Genomic DNA, 20516 nt, shown 5'->3' with positions numbered 1-20516 from the left:
CCTCCGTTTCCCCCTCCCCCTGCCTCCCCTTCCCTCCTTGCCCTCCCCCCCTCCTCGTCCTCCCCTCTCCTCCCTTTCCCCCTCCTTCCCTCCCCGTCCTCTCCCCTCCTCTCCCTTCCCCTGCCCTCTGCCCCCTCCCCCCCCCCGCTCCTGCGCAGGCGCGCCGGGGCCGCGCGCGGAGACCTGGGAGCGGGCGGGGCGGGCGGGGGTGTGGCCAGCGCCGGGCCCCAACGGCCGACGCGTCCGCGCGGGAAGTCTCGCGCCAGGCCCCGCCCGCGGTTTGAACCGGAGGCCCCGCCCCCGCGCTCGGCCAATCAGCGTGCGGGGCGGCCGGCGCCTGGCGACCCTTTGTGGGCGCGGAGCGGCCCCGCCCCCCGCGGCCCCGCCCCTCGGTCGGCGGCGGGCTCGGGCTCGGGCTCGGGCTCGGGCTCGGGCGGGGACGGCGGGGACGGCGGGGACGGCGGCGGCCAGGTGAGCGGCGGGCGGGCGCCCCGGGTCGGGTCGGGGGCGGGTCGGGGGCGGGTCGGGGGGGCCCGCGGCCCGGGGGTCGCCGCGCGGCCCGGCCCTGCCCTCCCGCCGAGCCCACCTGCGCGCCGGCTCCTTGTCCTTTGTGTCCCGGCCTCACCGCTTCGAGGGGCCTCGGGGCGCGGGTGCTGCGGGCCGGGCCGGGCCGGGCCGGGCCGGGGCGGGGCGGGGGCGGTCAGCGGCCCGGGGCACGGACTTTCTGGGCAAGTTTTGCCGTGTTTTCCACCCGAAGCGGAAATGCAGGATGCAAAGTCCCGCTTTAGCATCTCCCGAGAAGGAACCGTGTCTCGGAAGGGCGCCAGGAAGTGTCCCCCAGCGTCCGGACCGGGTTTCCAGGCCCAGACACTGTATTTCACCCCAGGCCCAGGAGCAGCAGCCGCGGCAGACGCCCCGCGGGGACCCCAGGCCCTTCTGCAGCCGCCCTGCCTGCCGGTCTTCTGGGATGACATATTTCGGAGACCGCCTGAGCGTGTGACCGAAGCGTTCACGTTATTTTGCCTGAAAGACCTGAGTCAGGAGCGAGCTTGCGGGTGGCTGAAGGTCGTAGGGATGCGCCAGGTCAGGGCCGAGGCTGCCCCAGGCCCCCCAGGCTCTGCCGGCAGCCTGGGCTGCTGGGCACATACGGGAGAGCCGCTGCAGGACGGGGAGGTCCCCTTTGTCTTGGGGGCGCCCTGACGGATGGGCACAGCACCCCCCAGGCCCCACCCGCCACGCGGGACCCCTCCCGTGATCTCTGCTCCATCAGCCCTTGGTCTGGAGGCTGCTGTGCTCTGACCTAGGGCTGAACACCCATGGCCTGCTTGTCCCCTGACGTTGGAGGGTTTGGAGCAAAACACCCTTAACCTTGAGGAGGTGATGGGATTGAACTCCGCAGGACCCTCTGGCCGCGTGTGGGGGGATGGAGGTAATACCAGCGCTTTCTTGTTCAGAACTGAATGGTGAGTCTGGGTCTGCAGTTAGGGCAGCCTGGGAAGCGTGGGGTCTTGTGTGCTGATTTCGAAACGTCCAGCCCCAGGCCACTGTCACGGGCTGCCCCAGGAGCTGTAACTTGGACCAGCCCGGCCCCGGGGGTCTGTGTGCCCACCTCGCGCTGACTTTGTTGTGAACACGACTGTGTGGGGAGGGTGAGGCTCTCCGGCCCCCTTCAGCCTGACGCATCACCTCCACACAGGCTCTGGGACCCTCCATCGGCTCCTGGAATTGGATGTGCTGCCCTCCGGCTACTCCTTCTGAAATCCTAATCGGCTAGCGCTTGCTGGTCCCGAGCGTAACAAAAATTAACAGTTGTTCAGGGGTTGGAACATCAGAAGGGAATAATTAGAGTGACTTTGAACACATACTTGTCCTGGCATGCCGAGTGAGATCCAGCGCTTAGTGATGCGCGGGAGGCACTACCTAAAATGGTTTCAATTTAAATGAATGTGGTAGCCTCCCCCGTCAACTGGATTCTGTATTTTTCTTTGTAACCAAGGTATCATTTAGTTAATACAATGCAGTGGGCAGTTAGTAGTTGTGCAGTTGTGTGAATCTGACCAGGACCATGCACCTGTCTAGATAGGGTGCATTTCCATCATCCTGGAGACCTCCAGACCATCCCTGCCCCTCCGTTGGCAACCATTCTGCTATTTTACACCTTAGGTTAGCTTTACCTCTTCTCGAAGTTCATGTGAACAGAATTATAGGGTACCTGTTTCTTTGTTCTTGCTTTGTGATTAGGCGTGGTGTCCGAGGTTTGCTCTCGTTCCGTAGATCAGCGTGAACTTTGTTGCTGGATCGTGTTTGGTTGTCAGACATACCACAGCTTACATGTTTGACTTGCTTATTTTGAATCTGAAAATAATGTTTACACCCGGGGTGGTGAACTGGGTTTGTGGCAGGAGTATGGAGCAGGGATAATGGGTGAAGTGGTGGTGGTTGGGGGGACTTGCCAGCAAATGTGAGGAAGTCCATACAGAAAATCCTGGTGGAGAGTGAATTGATTCTGCTTCTTAGAAAGCAGCTTGATAATGTGGATCATGTGCCTGTCAATAAAGCCCCAGGTCGGAACCGAGCATCACTGTAACTGAGGAGATTGTGAGTGGTACAAATGCAGGGAGTAAGGCTCAGTTCCTGCGCTGTGTTTATCCTGAGGGTCGGCTTTTGCTGACATGGAAAATGCAGTAACCAAGAACAGCTCGCAGTGAGCTCTCATGCAGAGAGGAGGCTGCTTAGGGAGATGCTGGGAAGAACCTGTGTGGTGACTGCTTCTCTGATGAGTCGGCCACGGTGATTTTTGTCTTGTACTTTCTGATGTTCTTCCCAATTATGTACAGTAAGCTGCGGAAACAGGGGAAGGCGCCTGCATGAGAAGAGCAAAGGCTGTTATTGGAAGTGGCTGCCACCAGGGATTGGGCCACCTTCTGGCTTGCAGAAAGACACTTGGGGACAGGCAGGGGAGTCGGACTGGAAGGGCTTCCAGGGCCCCTGATGGGGTTGCAGCCTGAGGAGCCAGCCGCCCTGGTGGCTTTGTGGGGGGAGCACGTTTGGATTTCTCTAGGAGGTGGGGACAGATACTAGGAAAGCTGTCTGTTATTGATGAAGTCCAGACCCTTGAGGGTGATTGTTACAAAAGTCATTGGTTTCCTGGCCTGTCATGGAGATAGAAGTTTGACTTCCTGGGCCGTGTTAACCTTGAAAATGAAAGTTTGTTATTTCACTAGCAAAAAATGGGTTTATTTGGGAATAACAATAGCAGTTCAGGGCGTAAAAATTAGTAAAACGATGCCTTTTAGAATGGCATCAGGAGGCGGGCAGGAGGAGCACTCACTCCCACCACTCACTGACCGCTGCAGACCCCACAGGAAGGTGCGCCCCTTGCTCCTGAACACACTGCTACCTTCCCAGCAGGACAAAGGAAGGTTTTCTCCTGCCCTGGCAACAGCCCAGCCAATGGGAGACTGTCCCGGCCCAGCCAATGACAGATGGTAAACCGGCGTGAGGCTGCTGTGGATCCGAGGAAGCGGAGGGTGGCGAGGGCGGGGGGGAGCCGGGGGTACCCTGGGCACATTCTGGTGCTCGCTGTGGCCCCCGCCTCTCCTCTGGGCTCCCGCGGCTGTTGCTGCGGCTGCGGGTGTAGCCGGTGCCCGGTGCGCACTCGGGCTCTGGAAGCGGACTGTAACCCACCCCACCCCCCATCCCGGCTTCTGGGTGGAACGTGATGCTCCCGCTCCGCAGGCCGCGTTGGCCGCCCCGGCTGTGGGTGCACCGGCTCCCGCGGGCTCCCTGCCCCGACGGCCGTCCGGAGGACAGGGATGCTGTCCGAGGAGCCCCCGCGGCCACAGCCGGGCCCTGCTGCTGACTCGTCTTGCCGGGGGCGGAAGCGGAGGCTCAGGCTCATCCTGTGATTCCGGGGCCTTCAGTGGGCCTATATGAAATGGGCTGCCTACAGACTTGGGATCTGAGACCCTGGAGACAGGCACCCCGCACCCTGCATGTCCTTCCCCAGGCGGCACTAGTACCCCATCATCTCACCGAGATTCTCCATGTGCTCATCAGTGTTAAGCAAGTGACCTTTACACAAAGATTGACAGAAAAAACCTGTAAGAGTTGAGTTTGAAGCCATGAAACATTCGGATCCTTTACTGTCGTAGTGAGTGAAATCTTCACGTGGTTGGTAGTAGCTCTTTCATTCGTTTGTTTAAAAATAGGCAACAAGTCAGTGTGTGGCAGGTGTCGTGGTGGAAATGGCAGGTGGCTTCAGCGGCCTCAGAGTTGGTAGGTCAGACCGGTCTGCTGCTCCAGGAGGGAACAAGCTACAGGCGCTTCGTATCGTAAACTTAGTTTTAAATAATTACAGGTGGGACACCCGGGTGGCTCCGCGGTTGAGCATCTGCCCTCGGCTCAGGGCGTGACCCCTGGCCCTGGGATCGGGTCCCACCCCGTGGCCCTGGGATCGGGTCTCAGGGGAGCCTGCTTCTCCCTCTGCCTGTGTCTTTGCCTCTCTGTGTGTCTCATGAATAAATCTTTTAAAATAAATACATAAATACATACATACATGCAGGTGCACGGGCCGCTGTAAAGAACCGGCCTGGAGAACACCTGCCTCCCTGGTGTCGGAGCTTCAGCAAGATGCCCAGGCAGCATGTCCTGTGTGTGACCACAGAGCCGGTCGCGATCCTGCGTGCTCACACCGGGTTCTGCACCCTTAGAGCACATGCACGGCCTCCTGGACCCGCTACACCCACCACATCTCTATGTCCTGTTCCACAAATATGCGTACCACGCACAACAGTTTGAGGTTGGCTTTCTCTTGGAGCATAACTCCCCTAAGATCCCTCCAAGTCTGGTGTCCCTAGGGCCCTCTGCCCTCTGCCCAGTGGCCGCGTGCGGCCGGTGCCCTCGGGTGTCAGCCACTCCCTGGAGCAGGGCTTTACGGGTAGAGCCACCGTGAACATTCCTGTGCAGGTTATTGCATGAATGTTGGCTTTCCTTTGTTTGGGATAAGTGCCCCCAAAACACCTCATTTTAAAAATGTCTTAAAATGTTAAGCATCCAGGAGATGAGATCCACGACACTGAAAGGAAACCCAGGGGACGGGGCTCCTCCTCCTCCCTGTTGAAGGGTGGGGCTGGCAGGAGGGGGTTCTCAGAGGGGCTCCTGGCAGGGGTGCCGAACTTGGGGGCCTGAGTGCAGACAGCACCGGCGCCGCCCCACCCCACCCGGGTCTCCAGGGGCCCCGGGCTTGCCAAAGTCCGGCCAGCAGCAGCCCCAGAGAGCCACTGCATTGATCTTTCTAAAAAAGGAAATACAAAAATTTGCAGATTTGAAAGACCGTAATCCTCTTCGTGAATAACTCAAATGAATTATTGGAAACCAACACGGTTAGCTACCTACAAACCTGAGAAGAGAGACGCTTGATGCCTACCCCGCCTCTGGTCCAGAGAGGGTGGTCCTCAGGCTGCTCGCCGTGTGCCCCGCGCTGGCTCTGGAGCCTCCTGGTGCCAGGCTGGGGGTGCAGGTGCCACACTGCAGCCCCAGACCCGTCCTGCTCTGCCTTGTGATTCTCCGGAGCTCTCCGCCTAGAATCAGTTCGAAGGACAGTTTGCTCGTATTTTGGCTTCTGCGAGCAGAGGTAATGGCCTGCTGTGTGAGTGACACCAGTGCCACCCCAGAGCCTACGCAAGGTGCCTGGCCCCACCGGTACCCGGTGAGGTTGAGTCCCATCTGTACCTTGGGGGAGGGCACACGGTTGTCGGGAAGCCGCCCAGGTGCTGCTGGGGCACCGCCAGGGCTCTGGGCCGCGGGAGCCCTTGTAGCCCTCTTGCCGTGAGCCCTGAGGGAAGAGCGGCTGCCAGTGCCCAGGACTCACAGTTGTCAGCTTGGGCACAGGCAGGTGGCAGCAGGCAGGCAGGCACCTGTCCCGCTTCCTCCACTCTTCTCCCTTGTGGGCCCAGTGGGCACCAGTGCCCAGAATCCGGGTGTAGCGTTCCAGCCTTGTTCCCGGCGAGTGTGTTCCCTTACTTACAGTCCTTTTCTCTTTTTTCTGATGGAGGCAGAGGGTGGGGGGGGGCCGTGTGGTGGTTTTGACCTCTGTTCTGTGTCAGGGCTGTCCCAGGAGCTGGGCCCTGCTTGGACACATGCCCACGGGGCCACAGCGGTCGTGTAACTGCAGCCGTCCCCTCCCAGGAACCCCGTCTTTGACAGTTGCAGACTGAGTCTCAGGGCAGCGTCTGCTGGGGACTCTGCAGTGTGCTAAACGGCATCTCCTTGCTTTCCACAGGGCACGATGTTTGCACGAGGGTTAAAGAGAAAAAGCGCCGAGGACGGGGAGGACGTGGAAGGAGGCCTGGCGGGCACCCAGGCCACGCCTTCCTACAGCCTGCAGCGCCAGTCGCTCCTGGACATGTCCCTGGTCAAACTCCAGTTGTGCCACATGCTGGTCGAGCCCAACCTCTGTCGCTCGGTCCTCATAGCCAACACGGTCCGGCAGATCCAAGAAGAGATGACCCAGGACGGGACCTGGCGGGTGCTGGCACCCCAGGCGGCAGGGCGGGCGCCGCTGGACCGCCTCGTGTCCACTGAGATCCTGTGTCGCTCGGTGCGGGAGCAGGAGGGGGAGCGCCCTGCCGCTGACGTGGGAGATGGCCGCACGCCAGGCCTGGTCCCGGGACTTTCCGCGGTCCCATCTGCACAGGCCCTGCGGAGCCCGCAGAGCAGCCTCTGGGAAGTGGACAGCTCTCGAGAGAACAGAGGAGGCTTTCAGAAGTCACTAGATCAGATCTTTGAAACGCTGGAGAGTAAGACCCCTGGCTCTGTGGAGGAGCTGTTTTCAGACGTGGACAGCTCCTACTACGACCTGGACGCGGTGCTCACGGGGATGGTGGGCAGCACCCAGTCAGGCCACGGCAGTGGGCTCCAGGCCTTCACCGCTGCGGCCACCCCGCCTCCCGGCTCCAGCTGCAGGTCGGATCTGGGCGAGCTGGACCACGCGGTGGAGATCCTGGTGGAGACCTGAGAGGGCCCCTGTGCCCCGATGGGACACTTCACGGATGGGTTCGTAAGGCGTCCAGAGTGGCCGGGAGTGCTCGCTGCCGTGCATCTGCGAGCTCAGCGCCTGGTTTGTCTGTGATGAGGAGAACCTTCCAGAACAACATCTAGTCGCCCTCTCCCCTTTCTTCCTGAAGGGGCTGCGTGGTTTTCCATTGGGCTGGTCACCCAGGCCGGCCGCTGGTGTCCTGCTGCAGCTCCGTGACCAGCCTGGTTTAACTTTAGATAGGTGAATTTTTTTAAATTAAGTTTTATATGTTTTGGGCAATATTTTGTCTTAAGATATATTTTTTAAACTTTTTATACTTTTATCTTTTTAGATTTTTTCAGCTATTTTCTTAAAAGTATATTTTTTCTATAAACATTTTCTGCTGCTACATTAGAAACTTATAACCTAAACAGTTGCAGTCGGTGTATTTCTTTTTATAAGGTTTAAATAAGGACTTTTTTACACGAGGCTTCACTATGTTCTGTGTAGCGTACCTGGATCATGAATTTTCTCTTTATGTTGGCGTGAGCCTTCTCCACGTCCTGTTACAATTAGAGCACCTTGCGCTGCCCCACCTCTTATTCTTGAGTGTCATTACCAGATCTGCTGTGCCAGCCATGTCTCCAGTGTGGATCTCGGAGGGTTTTATTTATGCCTATTTATGTGTCAGTGTTGGAGGCGAGGGTCTCCGGCCCCCGGGGGCGTCAGGCGGTGCCTTCAGGGGCTCTTGACTCCCGGGCCCCCTCCTGTACGTGCCCTGCCACCGTGGAGGCCCCTGACTGGCGTGGACATTGATCAAGGGAAGCGTCATTAAAATGCAGTGAGGAGTCCGGGGGGCTCTCCCGCTGTCCCACTGGACATCAAGGATCGTAAGTCACTGGCCCAGCAGGAGAAGCTTCGGCCGGAGAGTTGGTTCCAGGCCCCACGGGAAGAAACCCACCAGAAACGGCCAGAGACGAGTCCCTGTCATCCTGGACTCCCACTTCTCGCCTGTGGACTTCTGTTCAGAACAGCCCTTCCAACTTCCTCCCTCCTCCATAAATAACGTTCCTCTCATTTGTTGGCCTTGCCTCTGGTTCTGCCATAGTGGGTTGCGATTCTCTTATTCCTGAATAAACCCATTCTGCTGGTAAAACGGTCAACACTCGCCTGGCTGCTGGACCCACGTTTACTGGGCTGGCGTGCACAGGCTGCTGGGTGCCCGGTGTGCATGGGAAGGGTGCTGTCTGGGTACCGCGGGCCTGCAGAGTGCCACGCTTGCTCTGGGACGCTGGTGCTGGGCAGAACTTCAAGGTTAAGTCTAGAATTAAATTTGGACACTCACTACATGTGACCTCCCAATCCTGGGGGCCGTTGGTGGGGTTGGTGGGGCAGGGCCACCTAAGTGGGCTCTGGGGTACCTGCGCGCGTGACCCCGTGACGCTGTCCTGGACGCTAGGAACACTCAGACCTTTATTTGTTTCACTGGTTTACATGTAAGACCGCACTCTCTCCCCACTCCTGCCCCACTCCTGCTTCTGCCTTTCCTTCCTTACCCAGCCCTTGGCCAAAAAGACCTGTTTCTTTCCAACATGTGACCTTTCTTTAACATCAGCCATGTATGCGTCTCTTTATTAAAAATTATCCATCAGGGATCCCTGGGTGGCGCAGCGGTTTGGCGCCTGCCTTTGGCCCAGGGCGCGATCCTGGAGACCCAGGATCGAGTCCCACATCAGGCTCCCGGTGCGTGGAGCCTGCTTCTCCCTCTGCCTGTGTCTCTGCCTCTCTCTCTCTCTCTCTGTGACTATCATAAATAAATAAAAATTAAAAAAAAAAAAAAATTTTAAAAATTATCCATCAAACCAAATGGAAATGTGTTCTTTATCAGCTGCATCATAATTCTCCAGGGGATCTCTTTTTCCTAGTTCAGTGCGGCCGCATTACCCATTGCACTTGGGTGTGTTAAGTCAGCATTTTGCCGACCACCCACACTTTGTGGTTCTGCACCCACCTCCCTGCCCCAGGTCTTGGGCTGGATTTGGGGACGGTGCCCTTGGAGGAGCCAGGACCAGGCTGAGACTTCCACCCACTGCCTCCTTCAGGTTCCATAGGTTTTTCTTGTGGAAAATAAAGTATTTTTTATAAGGTATAACCTGAAGTGGTGTGAAAATCAGGACACCCTCTAGAATGGCATCAGGGGGAGCACTCAGCCCCACCACTCACTGACCACTGCAGACCCCACAGGAAGATGCGCCCCTTGCTCCTGGACACACTGCTACCATCCCAGCAGGAGGAAGGAAGGTTTCCTCCTGCCCTGGCAACAGCCCAGCCAATGGGAGACTGTCTCGCCCCAGGCAATGAGAAATGTCTACACTCCAAGCTCCCAGTTTCCTCCAATGGACTTGCTGTTTACAACACGCCCCCACCCGCCCCATCAAAGAGCCTCTGCTTTGCTCTCAGGACTGTGGGTGGCCTTCCTGGGGCTCGTCCTGGATGGGAGTTCTGTTATTCCCAGATGCATCCACCTGCCCGAGGGAGAAGCGTGGGCTTACCATCTGGGGGACAGACTTCATGTCTTTCAGGGTCACATTCTGTGTCAACATCTGGGCGCCCACCTGGCTGTGGTCGGTAGGGCAGTTCCAAGGCTGTGCCGCCCCCCCTGCTGCACCCACCCAGAGCTCCCTCCTGGGGCCCCTCTGCAGGCCCCTCTGCCACCCCAGGCGGGCGGCACGTGCAGAGTCCCCGGAGCGGGGCTGAGGACGGCCATGCCTCCACCACACCTGGACCGGGGACTCGGGCTGGAGGGCAGGAGGTCCCGGCCCCCTGACCCCCCACCTCCCCCACTCCCCAACCCCCCCCCGACCCCCCCCCCGCCCCGCTCCCTGATACCCCGGCCCCAACGCCCCACCTCCCCTGCTGTCCGGGCTGTGGCAGGGGACCCTGACCACCGCCCTGACCCACAGCCCCGAGGTCACAGTGCCGCCCCCAGACGGGCCTGTGGTTGGAAGAGCCTCCTGAGGCACCTGCTGCGGATGTCTCCCGGGAGTTCTTCCCGGGAGCAGGTGACAGGGTGGAAGTACTGTCGCAGGGAGGCGGTGACGTCGGTCAGGAAGCCCGGGAGAGGCGTGGACGGAGGCAGGCGGCCGTTACGCAGAGAGCTGCTGCCCTGCGCTCTGTGACGTTTCTGGATCTGGCCTCTTTACATTTTTCCTTTTCTCATGCTCCAAGTTGCTTTCTGTTGCTAATTTTGTTCTTGTACTTTTGTAGTCTTTGGGGAAAAGGCCCCAGAAGGTATAAACTGCAGCCCAGCGCTCCTTGGGGAGGCCTGCTGCCGCCCGCCCCAGGAGCCAGCTCGCCCAGGGAGGCGTGCGGCCTCCTCTCCCCGCACCGGCGCGTCCTCCCGGGAGCACCGAGCATGGGGCCCGCCCGGGGCCACCGTCTGCACGGGCGCGCTCTCCCGGCACCTGCTGGCACGTTGGTGCAAGTATGAGGCCGTGGGAGGCAGCCGGGCCAGCTGACCTGGGGGCTGGGGTCTCAGGAAGACCGCAGCCGCTGGCGGGGCGCTGGGCCCAAGGAGGGGCCGCCCCACGGAGGTCCCCCCGTCGGATGGATGACAGGCCCGAGAGCAGGGCAGAGGCCAGGCCGTGGCTGGGAGCGCCCGGGGCGAGGGTCCAGCTGCCCTGCGGGGCCCCTGGAGCGAGCAGCAGGACCTTGAGCTTCCCCCGGGGGGTCTCGTGCTTCTCCGGGCCCCACTCTGGACCTGCCAGGGGCATGGAGCCGCCCTGGGGTCCCCCGCTCCGCCCCTGGGGCACTGAATTTAATCAATGTAGGTTCCTTGGGATCCGCGGCTCTGTGATTATTCTGGAGCTGCCCTGGCAGCTGACGGGGCACGTTCTGGCCGGGGCACCTGTCGGCACTCACCCGCCCGGCTCAGAAGCCCTCCTTGAGCAGACTGGCCAGACATCAGGACGCAGAATCAGAACCACACTTGATGTCTGCGTGGACGCGGAGTGAGGGGCAGGCCTGGCCTGGGGCTTGGGGGGCAGGGTGGGGGGTGCTGGGCTGGCTGGGGGTCAGGAGAGGTCAGGGAGGGCAGCTGGGGGAGTTCAGCGCCGGGTCAGGGTGACTGGTGGGAGGAAGCAGACCATGGAATGGCCTATTTTGAGTTCACGTCTGACTTTAAGGAAAGACTGGGACACGATGCGCAGCGGGTCTGCTGGCGGGGCCCCAGGGGTCCCCAGGGGGGATGCTGCCCTTTGGGGAAAGCGTAGAAGAAAAGCAGTTTCCAAGTGTCCATCTCTCTGTGCCTGAAAGTGAAGACTTAGGGCACGTTTCCCAAACACCCGGCACTAAATCATCTGGTCACCCTTCAACGAGAGCCTCAAAACCAGGCGGGTCTGGCAGAGGGGGCTGAGGCCGGTGCCCTCTGCTGGCCACTCTGGGTCTGACCCCTGGCTTGGCGGAGCTGCTTCCTCCCAGCTGCACCGTGGCCCGGGTAGGACAGCGACGTGCGCCAGGCACTCCGCCAGCCTCAGGTCCCCAGGCCGCCCCCGGAGGGCCGGGCGGGCTCCCGGGCAGGGGCGGGCTGGAACGGGACTGCTGGCACGGTCCCTCGACGGCAGACGAGTCGCCAACAACGTGGGCTTATCCAGGCCACTTTATTTAATAAAATTTTACAAAAACCCGTGCCTCAGCCAGAACCAGCGAAGCTTGCGCAGAGTCGGGGGGACGTCCGGACGCAGACCAGGCCGCGGGCTGGGCAGAGCCGCAGGCAGGTGCTCACGCTTCGCTCTGACCCACCAGGTGCCCTGCCCCAGGTGACAGCAATGCACGTGGGACTTCCTGAGCTGCAAACGGCTGCCTTCCGTGACGGTCCAGCCTGGTGTGCCCCGGGCGGTGCCACGCTGGCAGCCAGGCCCCTCATGCCACCGTGGTCCGTGTCAGGGGGGCGGAGCTCCTGGGACCCTGGGCGGCCCCTTCCTGTGGAGACGGCTCTGCCCGAGGACACAGTCTTCTAAAGCGGTCAGACCCCTGCCCGTTGGCGCAGGACAGGTTTGCCCCGGGCGTCCCAGGAAACATGCCCACGGCGCGGTCCCGGGCTCCAGCTACCCCGCTGAGCCAGTAAGAAAACATAAAATTCCTCATAAAAATACCAAGTGCTCCTGTTTCAGCAGACGTCACTATTAAACAAGGTGATCTTCAGGTTACGTGGATTGAAAATCTTCTTTTTCCACGGGATTGGGACGTACTGCCCGCTTCTGCGTAAGGGCGTCCTCAGAAAGAGGCTGCAGGCAAGCAGGCTCCCCTGGCCGCCGCCGGACGGCCCCGAGAGCTGACGGAAGGGCAGGGCGCGGTCAGGGCCCGCAGACGCCAGCGGCCGCCGCCCCCCGGCCCCGTGGGCCCCCCCCCCCCCCCCCCCCCGCCTCAAGCTGCTGTCCTCGGGCCGTCACCCCGGACGTGTGCGGGATGGAGCGCACAGCTAGCTCCGCGGCTTCCCCCGGCGCACGGGGCACCACGCTGGGAGGACGGCGGGCTGTGTCCCCGGGCCCAGGGCCACGCAGGCCTCCTGGTCCCAAGTGATGCTAGGACGCTGGCCTGAGGGCCTAGGTGGGGTCACAGGGCCCCGGTGCTGGGGGCCTGGCCTGTCCTGCTCTCGTCCGCAGCATCCACGGATTTCCGCCTACCAGCTGCTGGGACGTGTGGGCTACTCTGAGTGATGCCGCTGTGGACGTTTCTAGACTGGCTGCTCTAAGGGGCCCCTGCTTGCACGTCTAGAAGCTTCTCTCTCCCACCTGTTGGGGTTCCCAAAGAGCAGATGGAGCAGCGTGCTTGGGCATCCCTGGAGAGGGCCCCGGCCTGTGTGACCGGACGACAAAGGGCCTCTCCTGTGCTCCATCTGCCCTGCTGCCCTGTGTGTTCCCAGCGGCCACAGCAGCAGCCCGGCCCCTCCCCGGCACACGCTCTCCACACCAAGCACCATCAGGGCAGACCCTGCGGTGGGCGCCCCTGGGTGCCAGTGTTCTCCGGGGCAGGGGTGCGGGCAGAGGGAACCCCACCTGTGCCCCGGGGCCCTGGGGGAACAGGCCCCGCAATGCCTGGCCCGAGTGTGCAGGCCGCCCCAGCCCCAGGAAAGGCTGTGCCGGCCCTCAGAAGGGGGTGGGAGGGGCCCCTGGCCGCGCGCCCCTCCCTTGAGCCTCAGGTGCGCCGGCCCCTCGGCTTCCCTGCAGCCCCTGCTGCCGCCCAGCAGTCCTGTGACAGCGGCTCCCCTCCAGGTGCTCGGCTGCCTCCGGACAGCGGCAGTGCCCGTTTGTCCCGAGCCCATGAGCCTCAGGTCGGAGGTGCCACCACGGAGGCCCACGCGCCTGTCCCGGGGGGCGGCTCACCTTGGTCTGGATCAGGGCTCTGCAGGGCTGCAGACGGGAGGGCGCGCCCGCTTCTTCAGGCTCTTTGAGGTCGGAGCATTCGGGAATGTGACCCAGGTCTCCGGAAAGGTCCTAGTGAGGCGAGCCGTCACCCAGCGGGAAGGAAGCTAAAGGGCCGCTTTCCCGGTTTTCCCCGCCCCTGCCCCTCTGCGCAGCCACTGGGAAACCGCACCAGGGCTGGTCCCACCGTCCCCCCTCCCGCCAGGCCCCAGTGCCCTCTGCCTCAAGTCCTCCCCGCTCCAGGGTGAGCCCTGCACCCCCAGCCCGGCCGCACCCTGCAGCCTGTCCCTTCCCCGTCCTCCCGGCTGTGCTCCTTGCACAAAGGCAACGCGCGGGTGGGCTCACGGGGCCCCCGGGCCCCCACTGCTCGTGGTCCCTCTGGCCCGAGGCCAACGCAGCAGCCAGTCCCAGGGCCCCGTTCACGAGGCCGCCAGCCCGTTCTTGTGTCCCGTGTCTGAATATGTCCTTAATACTTGGGACACAGGAGGGTCTTTGCCAACTGGATCGCAGAGACTGTTCTGGATACGACTGGTGGGGTCTCTGATGTCACGGTGGCCCCTCCTCGGCCACCCCTCACCCCTCTGCTCCAGCTCCGCTGGCTCCACCTCAGGCGCTAGGACCCACCTCTGCCTGCACTTGTGGCTCTGCTGAACCTGTGCCCCTCCCCGCACCCCCCCCTGCAGCCCCTGAGCAGAGGCCACTCCTGCCTCCCCACCCCTGCAGCCCCTGAGCAGAGGCCACTCCTGCCTCCCCACCCCTGTAGCCTCTGAGCAGAGGCCACTCCTGTGCCCCCTCACCCCTGCAGCCCCTGAGCAGAGACCACTCCTGCCACCACCCCCACTGCCCCCGCCAATGCTGTGTCCATCCCTGCAGTCTGCCAATGTCCTGCCAGGACACCTCCTCCACTGGGTGCTGGGGACTGGCCTGCACTTGGACATCTGTCAGCCTGGCACAGAGCAGGGGCCTGACTCTGATGAGCTGACCCGTCTCGCCCCTTCCCTGCCTGTGTTGCCTCATCACCCCCCTCCCCAGAAACCTGTGCATTTTCTCCCCACCTCTGTTTTCTGGCAGCAAGGCCCCCCTACCCTCATGCTGTGTAGACAGCTCCCTGCGGCCGCAGGGTGGCCGGCAAAGTCGCTGCGGAGTCCAGCTGCACCCCCAGGAGCCCCGTGTACACCTGAATCACCTTCTGAGCAGCATCTATCCCAAGAACAAGAAAGAAGTTTTCCTGGCAACGGGACTTGCTCCAGAGGCATCGAGAGGCCGACATGCCATTTGTGTTCTGAAGGGCTCTCCAGAGTTCTCTAGATTCAGAACTGGAAGAGACATACGTTAGTTAAGAGGTGACAGAGAAGCCTTCAGAACAGCAGCCGGAGGGTACCTGCCCTCGGAGGCCGCGAGAACAGAGCACGCCTCCTCCGGGACAGCGAACACCCCAGCACTTGTGGCACCGCCACCCTCTGCCCCTGGCACCGCCGGGCTCATGGTCATGGCTGAACGGCTCCTCCAAGGGCACAAGCTCCTGGAGGCCTGGTACGACTTTTGTTCCTGATGATCTTGGGTACCAGAGATGCTCATCAACTCGGGCTGGAGGGGTGCCGAGAGGATGACCGCTGGGTGTCCGTCACGCAGCGGCCACAGTTGCCAGCCCAGTGCCTCCGAGGGAAGAGAGGGGTGCCCACGGACCACAGTAGGGCAGTCACGCTAAGCACCTGCTTCCTTTCCAAGCCGTCCTCACGCATTTACACCCCAGAGTAACAGCAATGTCCCGTCTGGCCCCGCCAGACCTGACACCGGGGGCCCCTGTCTCTGGGTGTCTGAGGCTCATGCTGCCCCCGAAGGCCCTTCCACCTGCCTGCTGGCCTGGACCACACCTCGGGGAAGCGCCACATCTGGAGGGCACATGGTCCTCTGGGCTAAGGTGGTGACAGCCTCCTGGGCTTCAGGCCTGTCCCCAGGTCCCTGCTGGGGGTTTCCTGGGGCAGGCACTGGCTTGGACCCCAGCGGTGGCCCTGACTGGGGCCGAAGCCAGAGCCCAGAAGGGCCAGTCTGCAGAACTCCCTGACAAAGAGGTCAAGCACAGGGGCCAGGGAAGCCAGCTCACACCAGCCCTCTCCTCCTCCTGTGGCCTGGACCCAGAGGACCTCGGGCTTTTCGACCACTACACAGGATCCAGTGAGCTAAACGTGGGTTCCCCGGGTGCCCAGTGAAAGCGTGTCTGAGAACATGGTCATCTGGAACAGCTGTGTTTGTGAAAGGCCATAGGACTAGTCCCGGGGACCGCCAGCCTTGCTGGCAGCACCCAGAGCGCTCAGGCTGGCTGACCCTGTGGGTGCAGACTGTCCCTGCGGGGCATTGGCGTGTCTTCTCTGTGGCTGAGGATCAGCGGGTCAGGTCCCCCGGGGCAGCGCTGTGCCGCAGCCCAGGCCCCCAGGCCCTTCCACAGCCCCAGCACTCGCATTAAGACACAAGGAGCTGGCGCCCCCGGTCTGCCTTGCTCCAGGTGAACGCGGCTCTCAGCGGGCGACCATGGCCAGACCGTGGGCATCACTCCGTGGCACCCAGTCCCTGTGTGAGGACCCCCTGACTCCAAGGCTGTGGGGACTTCAGGAGAGACAGGCTCTCTGGAAAGGTCCACTTATCAACCAAAAGTATAAACTCAGATTCGCCGTAAGAAATGTCAGTTCCCGGGATCCCTGGGTGGCGCAGCGGTTTGGCGCCTGCCTTTGGCCCAGGGCGCGATCCTGGAGACCCGGGATCGAATCCCACATCGGGCTCCCTGCATGGAGCCTGCTTCTCCCTCTGCCTGTGTCTCTGCCTCTCTCTCTCTCTCTCTGTGACTATCATGAATAAATAAATAAAAAATCTTTAAAAAAAAAAAAAAAAAAAGAAATGTCAGTTCCCGTGTAAGTTCATTACCACAGTGTGTGTACAGGTTCACAGCCAGGCTTCCCTTCGCCGCTTGCGTCTAAGACGTGGTCTAAGGGGGAGATGCCCTCAGCGGCCTGCGGGACCAGGACTTCTTGAAATGCAAACCTGAAAACGTCCGCGTAGCTGAGCGCGAGCTGAAAGAGAGAAACACACACACTACGTCACCTTGTACCCAACACGCAGTCTTGGTGCAAACGAAGCGTGTGAACAACCACATCGTTACTGCTGCCACGGCGGGACACGCTCGCTCCTACAAGTCTCCGCCATGCACACTCCCGATGAGACGCGCAGGCAAAGTGGGTTAGGGCACAATACTCATAAGCCTCGTCAGTGACTCACGAGAAAGAGGCGCCCGTGTCAACTGTCTGGGAAATCTAGCCACACGACAGTAAGGGTGGCCGTTCCCTGACGGAGACCTGAGGTCGGAAAGTGGGAGTTAGTGTGAAGTGCTGGAATGAGGGCTGTGTAAAGTCTGACAGCAAGTGCAGGAGTGCAAACCGGGGGGCTGGAGGTGAGGGCGGGTGAGCACTGGGCAGGTGGAGGTGAGGGCGGCTGTGCAAGCTGAGGTCCTGGGGGCCCCGAGAGCGCTGGAGGTGTGCGTGTGTGCAGAGCTGCATCCACGGCAGCGGGGGGCGGCTTCCTTATTCCCCTAGTGTCTCCTGCAAAGCTCCCATTATCCTCAGACTGTTCCCTGACAAGTCCTGTTTCCGAGACAAGCGTCCTAGCAGGGTGGACTGATGAAGAGGGCGCCCCGCCGAGGTCCAGGGGTCACCGCCTGGCTCAGGAAGCAAACAGCTCACCCCTAGAACCAGAGAAACCTGTTCCCGGCCCTTCCCCATCTGACTGCTTTTGTTCTCCTGGTGCTGGGGGAGGGGGGAGCCCTTGGGAGCAGATGGTGGAGGAAGAGAAGCGGAGAAACGGAGGGATCAGGTGCAGTCACAAGACAGGTGGAACTGCTGTGAGGTCGGGAGGGGCAGAGCCAGGGGCCAAGGGGCCCAGCCCGGCATGGGCCGCAGGCTGGAAGGGACTCTCGGGGAGGCTTTCTAAGGAAGCAGAGTGACAATTCGGACGAAAAGCTCTTTCCAGTGTGCCCTGAACTGCGGCGGGCAAAGTGGGCGGCGGACTGGGCGCCCGGGGGGGCGGGAGCAGCGGGCACAGGGCCCCCGCCCCTGAGGACCCCCGCCCCGTCAGGAGGGCAGCAGGGACGGCCCGGGGGAGACGCAGAGCCGAGCCCTCCCGGGAGCCCGGGTCGGCCCGCAGATACCTCTCGAGGCGAGCTGCCCGCGGCTCCCGTCCCCCCAGCCTGGCGCCCTGGATGCGGGGGGCTCTCCGGGGCCTCCGAGTTTGCCGCGAACTGTCCAGCCTTGGCCGGGGCCTCCTGAAAGCCTTCGAACTCGCCCCAGGCGCTGCCGTGCTCCGCGGGCTCCGGGCCGCCCGGGGGGCGGGGGCCGGTCCTCAGCCCCTCCGCGGGGTCGCGGGGACACCGGCCGGGAGGGCGCGAGCGGCCAGGGCCTGCCCCCCGCTGCCGCTGGCCCTGCATGGCCGCGCCGCCGGGCCCGCGTCCACGCGCCGGGGAGCCGGGGAGGGGCACCGCAGCGCCGCGCGGGGGCCTCGGGGGCCGCACGGGCGGGGCGGGGGCGGGGGCGGGGGCGGGGGCGCCCCGGGCGGGGCAGACGGCAGCCGGGGGCCGGGCCGCCCGCTCCCGCCGCGGCCTGCGCGAGCCGCGGTCCCCACGCCTGCCCGTTGCCCGGCAACGGAGCGCGCCAACCCCGCCGCGGCGGCCGTCGTGACGTCAGCGCGCCGGCCCCGCCCGCCCGCCGCGTGCTGCGTGTGCCCCGCCCCCGCCCGCGGCCCCGGCCCCGCCCCCGCCCTCAGGCCACGCCCCCGCCCTCGGGCCCCGCCCCCGCGCGGCCTCTGCGGAGGGGCTGCCCCGAGCCGCCCGCCGCCCCCGCGAGCCCCGGGGCGCGCTGCTGCCAGCTGGGGGGGACCTGCCGCCGCCACCCGCCCGGGGCCTCCCTGCCGGCCCTTCCAGGCCCTTCCAGACCCTTCCCTGCGCGCCCGCCCCCAGGCCCGGGAAATCCAGCCTGATGCGTGCACTGGACTCCATCCTGCCCGGATGCAGGGCCCGCTCCCCCGCCCCCCTCCGTGCTCCCACGTCTCCGCCCCGCGACCTCCCTGGGCCCTGTCCCGCTGGCATGAGTCACCTGCCCTCCCCGCTACTGACCATTTTAATTTTGAAAATTAGCAGATGAGATCATCCCCGGCCGCGGGACAGCAGAGTCCGGCCCCCCGCCCTGTTTCCCGAGGGGTGCATCAGGCAGTGTGCGAGCACCCAGCTCCGGCAGACACCTGGGTGACCCTGCGGGAAGGTGACCAGATGCCGGCTCTCCTGCCTGGATGTCACCCCAGGGACACTGTGGGTCCCAGGCAGTTCTGCTGTGTGCCCACTGCTTGGACCTCCTCATCCATCGTCCTTGCTGCCCTCATAGTCCAGGGAGCTGGAAAGGGGTACGAGAAGTGTTGCACTCGTGCGCAGGTGGGGAAACTGAGGCCCGGGCCCAGAGGGGGTGTTGCTGGGCTGGAACCAGGTCTTCTGAGCTCAGCAGTCTCCCACGCCCTGTCTGGGCCGCAGTGGAGAGTGAGGATGGCCTTGTGTCAGGGTGCAGGTGGGCTGGTCTGCATTACAGCTGTGGCAGCTGAACAAGGCCACCCAGAGATGTCCACGCCCCGATCCCCAGAACCCGTGGCTGCGACACCTTACAGGGGACTTTACAGACATGATTGCATTAAGGCTTTTGAGAAGTAAGTCCTGGGTCATGCTGTTGGGCCCGATGCCCTTACAAGGAGGAGGCAGGAGGGTCAGAGTCTGAGGAGACGGACAGACAGAAGCAGAGGTCAGGGTGATGCAGGGCTAGGAAGCAGGGGATGGGGCAGCCCCTAGAATCTGAAAAGGGCGAGGAAGTACACCTCCCCTGAAACCCCAGAAGGAAAACAGCCCTACCAGCACCCAGCACCCAGCACCGCAGGGACTGAATGTGTGTTTAAGCCACTGTGTGGTTATTTGTTAGCGGCCATGTGAAGCCAGTAGAAGCCAGTGGCCCTTGGCTACTAGGAAGGTGCTGCCTTGGGGGAGCCCAGACTCAGAGGAAGTGGCAGAGGTGACCCAACATAGGGTGCTCAGCCCTGGCTGCAGGTGAAGGGGGGTAACCCACATAGCCGACAGGCGGCCCCTGGCTCCTCCAGCCAGCAACTGGGCAGACTGGGCAGGAGAGGGGCCACCAGCCGAGGGCCAGGCCTCCAGCTGGGGCAGCGGGGCACATAGCTGTTCAAATTTAAAAGGCTTCACCTGCTGGGGGAGACTAGCCAGTGGGGAGCATGGCGCCATCCAGGCAGGAGTTCAGGGGACACATGCAGGACGCCCTGAGGGGCTGTGGAGGGGGTGCAGGCAGTGTAGTCAGGAGGAAGAGTCCATATGCCCCCACCCGACTCCTCCTGGGACACCTTGGTCCATCCCTGGTCCCCAGCCTGCCCAACATGGGTGGGGACAGCTTCTCTGCCGCCAAGCTGAGCCTCCACGTCCCAGCCTCTGAACAGGAGGAAGGGGCCGGCCTCCACTTGGCCCAGAGCCCCACAGTAGCCTGGCACCCCCTGGCCATTGCCTGGTGAGGGATGAGGAGGTGTCCTTAGCCCTCAGAAGCATCTAGGTATCCTGCTCCTCTGGGGTTCTCAGCCCCAGATCATTGGGGTACGTCAAGGAGGCCGCTGCCCCCAGGCGTGGAGCAGGCACCCAGTTCGGGGGAGACTGAGGCAGTCAGAAGCCAGGGGTCAGGAGACCTGAAGCTGCCGCAAACCCCTCCGCCTGCTGTGTGAGGATCGGTGGGGGGCAGATGGCGGCTGATGGGGTCCTGCGTTGTGACTCTGCGCTGGGCCAGGCCGCAGCCGGTACAATGGCAGAGCTATTTTTGCTTATGGTGCTGCGGCTGCCGCATGGAGACATGAATCATTGATGCTCCGGGCATCCCTGCCCGCCCGGAGAGGCCCGAGAGCGACCAGCGGGTGCGGGGTGGGGGTGGGGGACTCTGCTGGGGAACCCCGGCCTGTGGAGTCGGCAGCCACCACCCGTCACCCTAGCCCCACCAGTTCCC

At 62.7% G+C, this 20516-nt stretch overlaps 2 protein-coding genes across 10 annotated transcripts; one reads left to right on the top strand and one right to left on the bottom strand.

The window, feature by feature from the left end:
- The first annotated feature begins 409 nt into the window (after nt 1-409).
- CDCA4 (cell division cycle associated 4) lies at nt 410-8669 on the top strand. Of its 9 annotated transcripts, XM_038545927.1 has the most exons (4): nt 1151-1463; nt 4565-4801; nt 5325-5635; nt 6284-8669. In XM_038545927.1, the coding sequence occupies exon 4, from the start codon at nt 6290-6292 to the stop codon at nt 7016-7018; it is 729 nt and encodes a 242-aa protein (XP_038401855.1). In that variant the 5' UTR covers nt 1151-1463; nt 4565-4801; nt 5325-5635; nt 6284-6289; the 3' UTR covers nt 7019-8669. The 9 variants fall into 9 exon arrangements, with proteins under 9 accessions (XP_038401854.1, XP_038401851.1, XP_038401848.1 ...); XM_038545923.1 differs by lacking the exons at nt 1151-1463; nt 5325-5635 and adding an exon at nt 456-471; XM_038545922.1 differs by lacking the exons at nt 1151-1463; nt 5325-5635 and adding an exon at nt 983-1083.
- A 2988-nt stretch (nt 8670-11657) lies between these two features.
- On the bottom strand, nt 11658-19756 carry CLBA1 (clathrin binding box of aftiphilin containing 1). Its single transcript, XM_038545990.1, has 6 exons — nt 19584-19756; nt 17636-18083; nt 16360-16505; nt 14627-14756; nt 13402-13512; nt 11658-12350 (listed from the first exon to the last, which is right to left on the bottom strand). Exons 1-6 carry the CDS (start codon nt 19754-19756, stop codon nt 12186-12188), a joined length of 1173 nt encoding a protein of 390 aa, XP_038401918.1. The 3' UTR covers nt 11658-12185.
- Nucleotides 19757-20516: the final 760 nt, after the last annotated feature.

Source organism: Canis lupus, chromosome 8 (genome assembly GCF_011100685.1).
Source record: "Canis lupus familiaris isolate Mischka breed German Shepherd chromosome 8, alternate assembly UU_Cfam_GSD_1.0, whole genome shotgun sequence".
Lineage (NCBI taxonomy): Eukaryota > Metazoa > Chordata > Mammalia > Carnivora > Canidae > Canis > Canis lupus.
Note: the sequence above shows the minus strand (reverse complement) of the source record. Positions and strands in the feature narration are given on the sequence as shown.